Source organism: Vanacampus margaritifer, chromosome 20 (assembly GCF_051991255.1).
Source record: "Vanacampus margaritifer isolate UIUO_Vmar chromosome 20, RoL_Vmar_1.0, whole genome shotgun sequence".
NCBI lineage: Eukaryota > Metazoa > Chordata > Actinopteri > Syngnathiformes > Syngnathidae > Vanacampus > Vanacampus margaritifer.
In genome coordinates, this window is record NC_135451.1 from 11,679,581 (window position 1) to 11,693,153 (window position 13,573).

The 13,573-nt window shown below is 40.2% G+C and overlaps 1 protein-coding gene across 1 annotated transcript in view; it reads left to right on the forward strand.

Moving 5' to 3' along the window:
* Positions 1-13,344, forward strand: part of map3k22 (mitogen-activated protein kinase kinase kinase 22) — a 38,637-nt gene extending 25,293 nt beyond the window's left edge. Inside the window, exons 7-18 of the mRNA XM_077554563.1 lie at positions 1,408-1,524; positions 1,761-1,875; positions 2,301-2,434; positions 3,118-3,191; positions 4,205-4,266; positions 6,681-6,752; positions 7,136-7,306; positions 7,588-7,736; positions 7,947-8,078; positions 8,468-8,597; positions 9,281-9,458; positions 10,540-13,344. Of these exons, the coding sequence (XP_077410689.1) occupies positions 1,408-1,524; positions 1,761-1,875; positions 2,301-2,434; positions 3,118-3,191; positions 4,205-4,266; positions 6,681-6,752; positions 7,136-7,306; positions 7,588-7,736; positions 7,947-8,078; positions 8,468-8,597; positions 9,281-9,458; positions 10,540-10,777 (1,572 nt within the window). The 3' untranslated portion in view covers positions 10,778-13,344. The remainder of the gene's footprint in view (positions 1-1,407; positions 1,525-1,760; positions 1,876-2,300; positions 2,435-3,117; positions 3,192-4,204; positions 4,267-6,680; positions 6,753-7,135; positions 7,307-7,587; positions 7,737-7,946; positions 8,079-8,467; positions 8,598-9,280; positions 9,459-10,539) is intronic.
* Positions 13,345-13,573: the final 229 nt, after the last annotated feature.

The window sequence follows — 13,573 nt, forward strand, 5'->3', positions numbered from 1 at the left end:
TCAATTAGGGTAAATGACCCAATGAGAAACAGAAATGTATTGCACTATTAATGATTTATGAATACCAATAAAAACAAAGCTGTCAAAGTTGAAAGGTCTAAATGATTTGTGACACATCCGCAAAACATAAATTTCATGACACCGTTTGTCAAAAAAGGGTCATAAATCTTTTTTTATTTAAATCTCTCTCTCTTTTTTTTTTTCTTTTTTTTTTACATAATGTAGGTATTCCTTCTACCTTTTGAGATAACTAATGGTAGATAAAAAATTGCGTGCCGGAAATGGTTATTTCTTGACATATAACTGGTGACGACTACCTTTTATATGGATTTTATGCCCTTGCTGTGAAAAGATCTAATGGTTTACAGATCAATCATTGCTTTTTTTGCATATCTTAGGTAGCCATTTCTATCTCTTGGATTAAGTTAGGGTAGATTCAGGCACCATGGTTGAAAGAAATGGACTGCACCCCAATTACTGACATTTTTTTTTGCTGATTTATGACCCTTGATATTTCAAATTTGCGACCCTTGGATTTTATGACCTCCTGTTTCCAAGAGGGTCATGAAGCGTAAAAATATAAATAAATAAAATAAAATGTGTAATTTTACACATTAGGTAGCCCTTTCATTAACTCATTCACTGCCATTGACGGCTATTGACGCCAAAAATTCATTTGAACTATTTCAATTAGTTTAACATTTTTTTCCCACTTTTGTTAACAAGAGTATAAAAACCTAGATTTTTTTTATTGTACATTTAGAACAGATATCAATTTTATGATTAATCGTATAATTATTAACTATATATATTACTATATATATATATATATATATATATATATATATATATATATATATATATATATATATATATATACTACTATATATTAATTATTAATTATAACTATTGAAGTCATGTGATTAATTACAATTAAAAAAAAAATAGCACCTGACGTGATTAAAGAAAAAAAAAGATTAAAAATTTAATTAAAAAAAAATAATTAAAATTTTTTTTTTAATCGGAATTAATTGCATGACTTCACAAGTTAACTCACGATTAATCACAAATTTTATATCTAGGTTTTCATATTCTTGTTAAGAAAAATTATTTTATTTTTTTTAACTAATATAAATGAATATTTGACGTCTATAACCGTCAACGGCAGTGAATTAGTTAATGAGCCCCAAAACATAAAATTATAACGTATCAAAGGCTAAAATATTGGTGTCAACTTCGAAAAAGAATATAAAGTAACTTACATTTGGATTTCATTTCGTCCTGTTGACCAAAATCAATCATTCTTTTTTTGCTCTCCTTCTGATGCTTTCACATGCTCTCATAATGGAACAATGGGGGCACGCGGAAAAGGTTACACTGCATGTTGTTTTCTTGTCCTTTTTCAAGCTGCTGCTACCCCTCAAGAGCCAGGAGGACCTGGACACGGCCGTGTTTTCTCTCGGCTCCAGCACGGTGACCAACGGTCTGCTCAGGATATTGCTGAAGACCCCCAAGAACAACCATGTAAGACCCCCCCTCATGAAATTACATGACTCATTTCATATATTGCAACACAAAGAGGAAGTCACCCTCCTTTTAAAGCTGATACACATTTAGAGTCAACAACATGAGTGCCACTGTTAGCTGAAGCGCACCTTTCCTGCGCCCGTTTCATGGCGTGCGGGTGACATTTCCTTACTTCCTGTCCCGATCCCTTGTGCACCCTCGACCCCTTTATCCCCCTCATTCACCCGTCGCAGTACCTTCAGGTGAACAGCAGGGACAAGCAGAGCGAGATGAGGTCGTCGCGGTCGCTCGGGGATCTGAAAGGCTCGCTGCTGAAGGGCTCGGAGAGGGTGCGCAAACACTCCACAGGTGATTGCGTTTTGCCTATTTTGATGGGTTTATAAGCACCTCAGTTATGACACACTCAATAAACTCCACTTTGCATTGACAGAAAAATGATCACGTTAATGATTATTTGCAACTAACGTCCATGGTTTTTTTTCTTCTTCTGGAGAGCTCAGTATTGTTCATTCGGTAATTTTACCAATTTGACATGTCATCTTCATTGCTCTCCTTTTTAAAAAAATATTATTTTTTTTAATTATTTTCATTATTTAAAAAAAAAAAAAACTTCCATGCTGATAGAATTGGCGCACCCCTAACACCCTTAAAAATGCCATTCACTGAATTCCATTGACTGAGTCAGCATTCATGACTCCATTGGTGCACCCCCTCCACATCACAGCAGATTTATTTTGCCATCACATAACTTTCTGTTAACGTCTTCTTTCCAGGTTCCCTCCACACAGGCCGGACGTCACCTCCCCCAGGGAGCGTCCCCGAGGAGCAGCAGCAAATCGCTCGCCAGGGCTCCTACACCAGCATCCATAGTGAGGGGGAGTTCATCCCCGAGATGCAAGACACTAATGTAGGTCTAAAAATATAAAAACCTTCACAAAGTTAAAATTTTGCACACTTAAAAAAAAAGAAAGGAGGAAAGTGATGTTTTTTAATACTTTTTTAACTCAGCCATTTTCGCTGAAGCAACCCCCTTCGCTCCCGGCTGTTTTACTGGATTTTGACTGATTTCGAAAGATCCACAGAATATTCTGTTCTATTGCTATAAGAACATGGAACCTACCAAAAGAAAAAATAGAGTCTCTTCTTTCATGGGGAAAAAAATACTTTTGTATCTGTTTTTGTTTTGCAGCAATTAGCATTAGAATATAGCTAAGTGACATCATTATTCACAAACCTGTTGAAAACACTGGCAAAAAGAGCTTGTTGCAACATGGCCCTGGTTGATCTCTTACACTCTGCTTCCACCTGCTGGCCGTTTTTTTGTAACAACTACCATTGCTTTAAGGTACCTCTTCAGGTCAGAAGCTGTATCAAAAAACAAAACAAAAAACGTATAAATACGTTTTGGGGAGTGAAGGACAAAGTATTAAAAAACGTATTTATACGTTTTGGGGTTTGAATGAGTTAAAACCCATAGGCCCTTTCTGAACCATGACGCAGTTGACACGCCATCTCTCCCAAACATGCTCTGTAAAAAAAACAAAAAAAAACAGCCTTGACTGGCACTCAATTCTTGTTGTCACATTTCAGATGTTGGATCCCTTCGGGAGTGCTGGCAACTCGCTGTCGAGCAGCTGTCAATCCATCGACCAAGCGCTTGACAGGTGAGGGGGTCGTCTTTGTGGTGCTGTCGGCTCATAAGGCGCGTTGAAAGTTCAGCGCGGGGCGGCTGGAATCGGGTCATTTTTTTTGCTGTTGCCACGGCGACGCAACCCTTTCATCCGGGCGCCCGGATTCCACCGCCATTATCATTAGAGGAAAGACAGGACATGAGAGTGGGGCACTAACGAGGGGAGTGAAAAGGGAAAAGCGAAAAAGGGAGGCTTGGGGAGAGAGAGAGAGAGAGAGAGAGAGCGGGCGGAAATGGCTCCTACCTGCACGAGGCTTATCTGCGCTCCAGGCCGCGCGAACAATGGCAGGAAACCGGCGCGTTGGAACTTTTCCCTGCGAGCGGGCATGCGTGCCCCCTTATCCAGGGTCTCGCGGCCCCCGCGACGCCCCGCGGTCAGCAGAGACGTCACGCTTCTCTGACGGGTCAGCCGGGGGAGGGGGCGAGGGCGGGATCAGACAGATTTAGTGGCGAAATATTATTACACAGCACATGCTGTCCTTCTCAAGTCAAAGCAAAACCTTCTGGTTTGGTTTTAGGGGGGAGTCTTTGACAAGCTGATTGAGCATCTCGTTAAAGAGCCGGTGCACCTTTTCTCCTCTGCATACACCCTTCAAAAGTCAAACAAAGCCTTTTGGATACTGTTAGAGAAGCCTTCAATATCCTGACAGAGAAGGAAAGGATATAAAATAAAGCCTTGAAGTGCTTGAATTTGACCTTGGAACAATTGTTGTAACCTGACTCGATTCTTATTTTCTGCATATCGTAATCTGTTTTATCCAAACGTACACATCATGCTTATCACGTCTGATTCAGGACGTTGTTGTTTGACATCAGTTAAGACTCAAAGCTTTGTAGCCCCAATTCAGAAAAAAATATTTTTTTTTTTTTTGAAGAAGTGCGCTCGACTCAGGAGCAGCTGGAGCCAGACTTCATTTGAAGATAAGGGCAGTTGGGGGGAAATGCGAGCGGAATAGCAAATGATTTTTCTTACTCCGTCTCTTGCAGCCCGCCATTCTCGCAGAACAACCGCGACAATAATTACCTGAACCTCAGCTACGAATACAAAGGTGAGTTTGCGTTAAAATGGCATCCTGTGCGCGGACACACAAGACACAATTGCAATAAAGGGAAAATTCATTCTATGTGTATAAACAGAATTAACTCTTTGACTGCCAGACGTTTTCAGAAAAGGGATGCCGTGGGTGCCAGCCGATTTAAGCATTTTGACTGATCTTTCAAGGTCCACAGAAAATTATGTGTTTGGACTATGGAAACACACGTACTACCAAATGAAAGATTGGACTCTCATCTTTCATCAGAAAAAAAAGTTTGTTTCTACCTTAGTCCGTTTTTGAGTAATAAACCATAGAAAATGGTTAGTTTCACCTCAGTTTTGAAACAAACGTCTTTTAACGTCTTTGGCACTCCTCCATAGGATTTTACTAAACGTTATTTAACGTTTTTGGCAGTCAAAGAGATAATGGTTACATGAATTAATGGTGATAAAGTAGAAATGTTGCATGTAAAGTTAAAGCATTTGTGTTTTTTTAAATGTTTTTTTTCTGAATTTGTTTTTATAGTTTTCATTAAATACAACATACACAATAAATAAATTAAGTACTATTTACAAATAAAGTAAAAATAAAAAATATATACATTAAGTTTATTTAAATGTGTAAAAACAATATTATTTCCCATAAGAATAAAAGAAAAAAAACTAATTAGTTTGGGATTTTGGAGAATTTTTTAAATAATTTGGATATTAAAAATTAAAAAAAAATAAAGTTTTCGAAAATCAAATAATATAAAAGACGTTTTTTTTTATACAGTATTTTATTATTATTCGAAATATTTTAGGGTTGAGTGCCCCAATTGCTCGCGCTTTTTCATAATTCATGTTTACTGTATTTCTGTAGTCTTGCATGACATTACTTTGGACAACAGGAATGTAAAAAAAAAAAAAAAAAGACGGTACACCTACTACTTCTCTTCTACAAACCAAGGAAGTGCAGTATTGCCTTGAAAGTTTCTTCTAGGAGGCAAACTGGCACGTGTTTGTGCACACACACGCTCGCCTAATGTAAATCTGTGCCTGCTGAACACCCCAGTGTTTGTTTATCATTCCCCGTGAGTCAATTTTTCCTCTCCATTGCTCCGCCAAACACAAAAAATAACTCCCCGTCGCCACGGGAGACGGCCGCAAACATGAGGGGGTGCGGGGGGGACGGAGGGGACAGGCCGCGTCATCTGACAGCTGCTTTCAATTGCTCGTGGCTCTCGCCTCTCTTCTGTTTCGCGTGTTTACGTCAGCACTCGTCCTCCACCTGCTTAGGGTTATGGTTCCTCTGGGCTGGGTGCTAAAGGCTAAGCTAGTAACGCATGACCTCATTCTCCTCTGTGGGAAGTAGCTAGCCGCTAGGTTGACATGTCTGTAGTGTTAATTTCGTCAACGAAAACTAAACTTAAAATAATTTCGTCAACACACATTTTTCATAAAATTAGACTCGACTTGACTTAAACACTCGTTAATGAACAATAAATGGGACTAAATCAGTATGAATTTTTGTTGACTAATGAAGAAGAGATGAAAATGTACTTGGTTAATAAAAACTGGTCTAAAATTTATGGACATTTTAGTTCATGAACAAAAACGAGACAAAAAATGTGATTTTGTAAAATCTTGTCTCTGCTAACCTGCTACTTTAACGTTCCATCAATAATGTTAATCCGACCGCTAACTAATGCTGGCTAACTTACTAGCTCATAACATGGAGCCATAGTAGCCACTTGTTGATTTACTGTAATTGTGTGTCAAGTTGTTTTTCATCAAAAAGATGAGAGAACATTTTATGTGAAATAGTTTTAGATCCGAAATGTTCACCATAATCTTCTGACAAAAACAAAATCACAAATAAAATGCAGGGGTAATATTATTGTCCTAACTAAAACTAGACTAAAAAGATCCTTTGCTCTCTGTGTAATGGATTAGGTAGCTAGCTTGCTAACCCTAACCGCAAGCTACTTCCGAGACTATCTGCTGAACAACTTGGTAGCTAGTGGCTAGTGAGTTATTAGCTCCAGTAGCTAGCTACTAGATCAGCTGGCTTCTGTAACTAGTAGGTAGTTGCTCTAATAGCTAGTGTCTCTTAGCTACAAGCTACCATGTCGTTCCAGAAGAATGTTGCTCCAGTAGTTAGCTGCTAGCTAGTTGGTCTACTAGCTTCCTAGTAGGACCAGTAGATTGCCCTTCCAGTTGCTATACGCTAGCCAGTTTGTGGCTCCAGTAGCTATTAGCTCTAGTAGCTAACACCAAGTACCTACTCAGTAGTAGCAGTTTGCTCCAGTAGCTAGCTAGTTGTTGCTATCTAGTTACTCCAATACCCTAGCCGCTAGCGACACTGTCGTCGTGGCCATTACTATTCCTGTTCTTGTTACCTCAGTTTTATACAAAACTAATCCTAGCCTGTGTCTCTTTCTTTAGGTCGCCATGGGAAAGGCGAGACTTTTCCTCGCCAATTCCAGTTGCCCAATCGGAGCAAAGACTATGGTGATCGTAAGTACAACAACAAATATCAAACATTAGCCACGGTCACAGAAGTATCCTCAATTAGTGGTATTGTTAACTAGACTCATGTCTCTGTGAAAGCATACACAGGGGGGGAAAAAAAGCAGACAAATCATGGGTTTAAAAAGCAGCGTAAAAGGGACCACTCAGCAAAGCAATGATTTACATTTCCCTCTGTTGAATCTGAACATGTTTAAAAAACACAGCAGCCTTGGCTTCCCCTCAGACAGGAAGCCGGGCAACCAGGGAACCGAAGCGTCTCCGCTTGGCCGAAAGGCACCTGTAAAGCAAACATGTGCATGGCTGTATCCCCACGTGTGTAAAATAAATAAATAAATAAAATGATATGTCCAAAACCTCTTTTCTTGCAGGTCGCAGGACACTTCCGCGCAGCTTTATGCCGCAGGAAAACCTGTTCCAGCTGGTTCCCTCCAGCCGCACGCGCAGCTACAATGGCGACGTTGGTGGCGGCCTCCAGTACGGCGAGCTGAGAACGCTGGGACGCAACGCAGACAAAAGCTGCCAGCGCGGCACCGCCAAGTGTGAGTTGGCTCATCTGTTAAATAAACATTCATTTACCAATAATGTGTATTTTTTTTTGTAATTTAACAAGAAAGGATAATCTTAGAATACCGTAGCTAGCTACTGCTGTGACTAGTTAGTTTGCGGCTAGCTACTGCAATCGCCAATAGACCGACTAGCTACCAAGTGGCTAACTGCTGGAGCGACTAGCTAGTGAGCAACTAGCTACTGGATGCTAACGGCTAGCTACCGGAATGGCTACCTCACATTCATGACTAATGTGTCGTTATTGTCACCACAGCCCCGCGGGCGCCGGTCAACTGGCGGCAGGGCAAGCTGCTGGGGCGCGGCGCGTTCGGCGAAGTCTACCTGTGCTACGACGCCGACACGGGCCGCGAGCTGGCGGCCAAGCAGGTGCCCTTTGACCCTGACTGCCAGGACACCAGCAAGGTGAGCGTGAGTTTAATTAACAAGCCATGTTGTTATATACACTGCACATTGTAAACACATGGAATCTAATCAAAGGTATGCTAGCTTAATGCTAACATAGGATGCAAAACTCCATAAGCAGGCTAGCTAAAATTAGCATTGCTGTTAAGCAAACAAGGGGTCTGTAACATACCACCCCCACTCAATACATATCCATTTTTGTGTGTGTAGGAGGTGAACGCTCTGGAGTGTGAGATCCAGCTGCTGAAGAACCTGCGTCACGAGAGAATCGTGCAGTACTACGGCTGCTTGCGGGACATGGAGCAGAGGAAGCTCACCATCTTTGTGGAGTTCATGCCGGGGGTGCGTAAATGGGGAAAAAAAAAAATGAAGAAAAAAGGCGTCGTAACTGCGGCAGTAAAATGCCATTTTACGTCCGCTCGCGGAAATGTCAGCATCCTCAAACGTCCTTTGTGTAGGCCCAAATGTGCTCGCTTTATGGGATTATTTTCCCCAAAAGACAGAAGAATACTATCCTTCCGTCTGTTTTTAATATTTACCGCGGCACCATTTTTATCGCCTGTCTCGACATTTACGCTGCCAGACGAGGCGCTCCTTTAGGTGCGATATTTTATCGGCAAAGATTTCCAAAGTGGCAGCACGATGGACTGCCTGCTTAGTGTTCAGCTTCTGGGTTTTGAGTCTAAACTCAACCATTTCTCTACCCCGTCCTGTCTTTGGGTTGTGGTCAGGGGTCGATAAAGGACCAGCTGAAGGCCTACGGGGCTTTGACGGAGAAGGTGACGAGGAGATACAGCCGGCAGATCCTGCAGGGCGTCTCCTACCTGCACAGCAACATGATCGTCCATAGAGACATCAAAGGTAAAAAAAAAAAGATGTATTTTCCCACATTTTCCGCTTGGAAAATTGGCTTCCGGAGCTAGTCTGAGTCAAAAAAAAAAAAAAAAAAAGTCCCACGCCGGATGTGAAATGATTTGGTTTAGCGGTTCAGAAGCACTTTTTGAGTCACTTGACTTGAAATGTAGCGTCTGGCCTGGAAAAAGGAGATAGCGGGTGGCCCGTTTCAGCGTAAACGCGGCTGGGATTTTTCCACAATGCAAGAGTTGCTCTCAGCATGTCGACAAGATTGTTTGTTTTCATTTCTTACCATACGTTCGTTGTTGCAACTTTATGACTTTTTCTTGTCTTTCTCTATTCTTGTAATTTTGCCACTTTAGTTTCGTAACTGTATTGAATTTTATTTCTTGTAAGTTGACAACTTTGAGTCATTCTCATAACTTGTTGGTTTTATTGTTGGTCAAGTCCTGATCATTTTTTATAGCTTTTGTTTTCATAATATAACAACTTTATTCTCGCAACTTTGACTATTTGTAAGGTTGCAAAGTCAACAGCTTGATTCTCATAATGTGGCTTTTATTTTGGTAACGTTATGCATTATAACATTTTTCTTGTATTCACTTTATGACTTACCACTTTGTTATCATAACGTTGAAATATGTATGACGAAACTTGTGACTAAACGTTTGTTTGTTCTCGCCAACAAGGTGCCAACATCCTGAGGGATTCCTCCGGCAACGTGAAGCTGGGAGACTTCGGGGCCAGCAAACGCATCCAGACCATCTGCATGTCCGGCACGGGCATCAAGTCTGTCACCGGCACGCCCTATTGGATGAGCCCGGAAGTCATCAACGGCGAGGGATACGGACGCAAAGCGGACGTCTGGTAAGAAGTTAGTTAGTTAGCATGGCTGAAGTTTTGTGACATTTCAAATAATTGCAGCTCCAGTTGCAATCTACTATAATAGTGGTATGATCATATTTTGTATTTTTGGTCAATGACAGACTTCAGATTTCCTCTTAATGTTTTTTCTTCTTCTTCCAATATTAGAAATGCTTTTATTTTTTTTTTATTGTTCCGTTTTTCAAGTTTCAATTTCCTGATTGTCACATTTGATTTTGTTATTTGGCTTGGTTTTCCATTTGATAACTGATTTGGGGCAAATCTTTAAGAAAGGGACTAGAGCGCCCTCTGCTGTCCACTTCACATTCCAAATTGTACATTTTTCTCAACGTTCAGAAAAAATATTATTGTATGAAAATAATCGAATTAGAATTGACGTTGTTGCAAAATAAAGCGGTAAAATTATTATTATAATTATTATTTTTATTTTCCTTTTTTTTTTTAAGGCAGTAGTGCACTTTATACCTGTAATGTTTAGATTTTATTCTTATATTACATGGTTTTCCCACACAAAATTACAAGAAACCAATTGCAGTTTTAAGTGTGAGAATAAAGTCCTATGTTTATTATTACTATAATAAATTCAGAATATTACAACAAGAAACACATATTTGAACTTCATAAAGTTGTTATTTTATGGCAATTTTTTAAAACAATGAGGAAAAAAGACTCATAACTCCATATAAGGAATTATACATTTTCAACAAAACAAGACAACTTAATTCTCGTTATTTGATAAGAAAAAAAACATTTCTTGTAAAATTACAAAAAAATAAAAATCTTTAAATTATACATTATTAGAGAAAATAGTAATATTGCAATAGTAATTTGTTAATATTGGAAAAAGTCAATTTACAAGAATAAAGTTTTAATTTTGCAAGAAAATGTGTTTAGTATTTTGACATATTTTAATAAATGATTGTATTTTCTTTCATATCAGTTTGGCTTCTATTAATATTACACTTTGACTTTATTCTCATAATGACTTAAAAATAACTAAATGAGTTACAAATAAATGTGCTTAAAAATGTGTAGCTTCATTTTTGTAACTTTCCAACTTCAGGAGCGTGGGGTGCACCGTGGTGGAGATGCTGACCCAGAAGCCGCCGTGGGCCGAGTACGAGGCCATGGCGGCCATCTTCAAGATCGCCACGCAGCCCACCAAGCCGGCGCTGCCCGAGGGCGTGTCCGACGCCTGCCGGGACTTCCTGCGGCAGGTCTTCGTCGAGGAGAAGTGGCGGCCCACCGCCGACGTCCTGCTGGGACACCCGTTCGTCCAGGGCGGCTTCGGCCCCAAATGACTACCCCCCGCCCCACCCCCCCGCAACCGAACGCCAACACCCCGCTAGAGTGAGCACTTAGCGGCAGAGAGCATTTTTGGGGCCACTGTGCTAGCTTAGCTTAGCATCAGAGCAGCTGTGATTGGCTGTGGTAGTACTGTAAACGCCGCTCGTTAGCCTCCAGGCGATATTTTTATATGACAACGCAAAAAAGAAAAGAAAAAGTCAGTCATCCTGTTTTTTCGTCATCGAAGCCTTACGATAAAACCGGAGCCTCGGCGATAATCGCAAAAATGGTCGCGTCGGAGCCGTAACAGGAGAAACGGCATTTATCGCAGAAAAGTAGGATATTGCGGCGCTTATTGTCGACATGGATGGCAATGGCGGAGTAAATCGAGGATGGCGATATTGCCGGTATCCCGATATCAGATACCGTATCAAGATATGGTGAAGAGATTCACAGCCTATAAAACAAAATGTCCGTGTGACATCATACAGCGACAGTATTGATTCTCGATTATCGGTATTATGTGTGGTAATTTGTAATCTCTATAAGGATTGCGTGGATCAGTGTTTTTGTCATATCATGATACTGCCTCGCGATATTTCAGTTGAGGTTAATCATTCTATTGGCTCGATTCGCAATATGTTAAAATGTGCATTCGTGATCTCAGACGGCGACATTATGCATTTAACGATAAGTCTCACGATTTGATTCGGATTTTTTGGGTCTGCGATTCGATTCAGAATCGATTTTAGATTTGGAACCGTTTTTGTAACAAGGATTTCTGCTACAATTTATAAATGTGCAGAGAATCGTCATGATCTACTCCAGTCTGACTCGCTAATGCTAATTAGTGCGCGACTCGCGGCATTCTTATCACTCAAAAGAACGACCATTCAAACAAAACGCTTCGGGAATGTATACCAAAAAAAAAAGCATGTTAACATTACTCATCGGCATATGCTCTTCCCACGCTGCAAAAAACAAACAAAAACTTTTATTAGCGGAACTTGATCATGACTTTTTCCTTCTACTCGCTAACGTGACTACAACTTAACAGTGTATCAGAACACGTGGAACCACACTGCCCCTAAGTGGCCAAATCGTGTGCAACATGAACAGCGCTCCCAATAAAGGCACACACAAACACGGGTAAGACAGTATTTTGGGACATTTAAAAATCGATTCTGAATCGTACTAAATGATAATCGCGATTCTTATGTGAGTCGATTTTTTTTTTTTTGGAACACCCCGAATTTGTATCTGATATCTTGAAAACCTACTACACAAACATGGCAACAAACACTAAGTTTTTTTTTCAAATGAAGCTCCTCAACTCACATCAACGTAGGCAAATGACCCAATGCCAAACCGCAAAAATACTTTGTTTATATTTTGTTGCGGTGAACTGGTGATATAATATCATGATAACGCACCACGATACAGCAATACCTTTTATACAGAACTCCGCAAAGTGGCAAGAACCCCACGATCAGATATTTATACACCAGTGACGGTTTATTTTTGACAAAAGTGAACCTTTACACTTCTGTCCCGCCTTTTCCGGCATCCCTTTACCACATCTCCTCTTCCACACCGCAAACAATTCTGCCGTAAAAAGAACATTTTTTCCGCCGCCGGTGCCTTTCACACAGAACCGAGTGCAGCGAGCACTCACGAGCTGTGTTCCGCCTCTGTTACGGCTCCGATACGAACTCGGAAAGGAATTTTGCGGTTTGTTTTTAAACATACTGGAGGAAGGGGTCCACCTCCTCTCACCGTTAGGATTGTACATTGCACTTTTTGATATCGCGCCACCTTTTTACCCGACGCGCCGGATATTTTTCTACTTTTTTTATATACACACACGTTTCCCACTCGAAGCAATATCGGCAACTACTTCCGTTGGGAGTGCCCTCATACCCATTCCAGTCCGTTGACAAGTGGCCAAAGAGAATGTTGAGCACATTCAAGTGTTGCTGTTAATTTACAGCAGGGGGGTGCGTCTAACACCCCCTCGTTACTTTTACAGTATTCCTTTGTTTTCCCCGCAACCTCGTTCTACTTTGATGGCAGCTTCCAAATCCGATGCAGTCCGATTTCAATCACGCCATTGCCTTTACTTTGCTTTCCACACTGTATATGAAGAAGCAAACCACCCCCCCCCCCCCCCAAAAAAAAAGAAAAAAAAAAGGTGGGGGTGTTTGGCACTTTTGAAAAGGAACGATCAAATGTTTTTGTTTCACACTCGTCTGTGCCTTTCCTGCTTGGAACAATGAATTGCTGAAACTCTTTTTTTATGGGTAAAAATATATTCTGTAAATACATATTGTTCTGCACTTTTTGTATGACATTCTAAATACACAAGGACATAAGCTGTGTTCCACAGAAGCTTTTAATGTGACTTAGACCCGGGTTTGGATGATTGTCTCTTTTCGGGAGCTTTGGATCGGGACACACGTTTGTTTTTGTCTGAATGACAAAGCCGAAATAAAAAAACAACAAAATAAACAAAAAAAAAATACCATGTATCACATCATTCATCTTTTGTACATTTAACTTAATAAATCAAAGGTCCAAGTCAGCTTTTTGTGTCTTATATTTGTTTTCACCTGCTTAAAAAAAACAAAAAAACATTAAAAAGCAACAATGAGTATTTTTCTGGTACTTGTTTTAATTAACATCTTTTTAGGAAGACTGACATTGGATTTGAAGAAGATGGAGAAAAACAATCAAGTCGGATTGCTCACATTTGTTAACTTACTGAAAACAAACAAAAAAAAATCTTAATGATTTAACTTTAGTTGTGATTG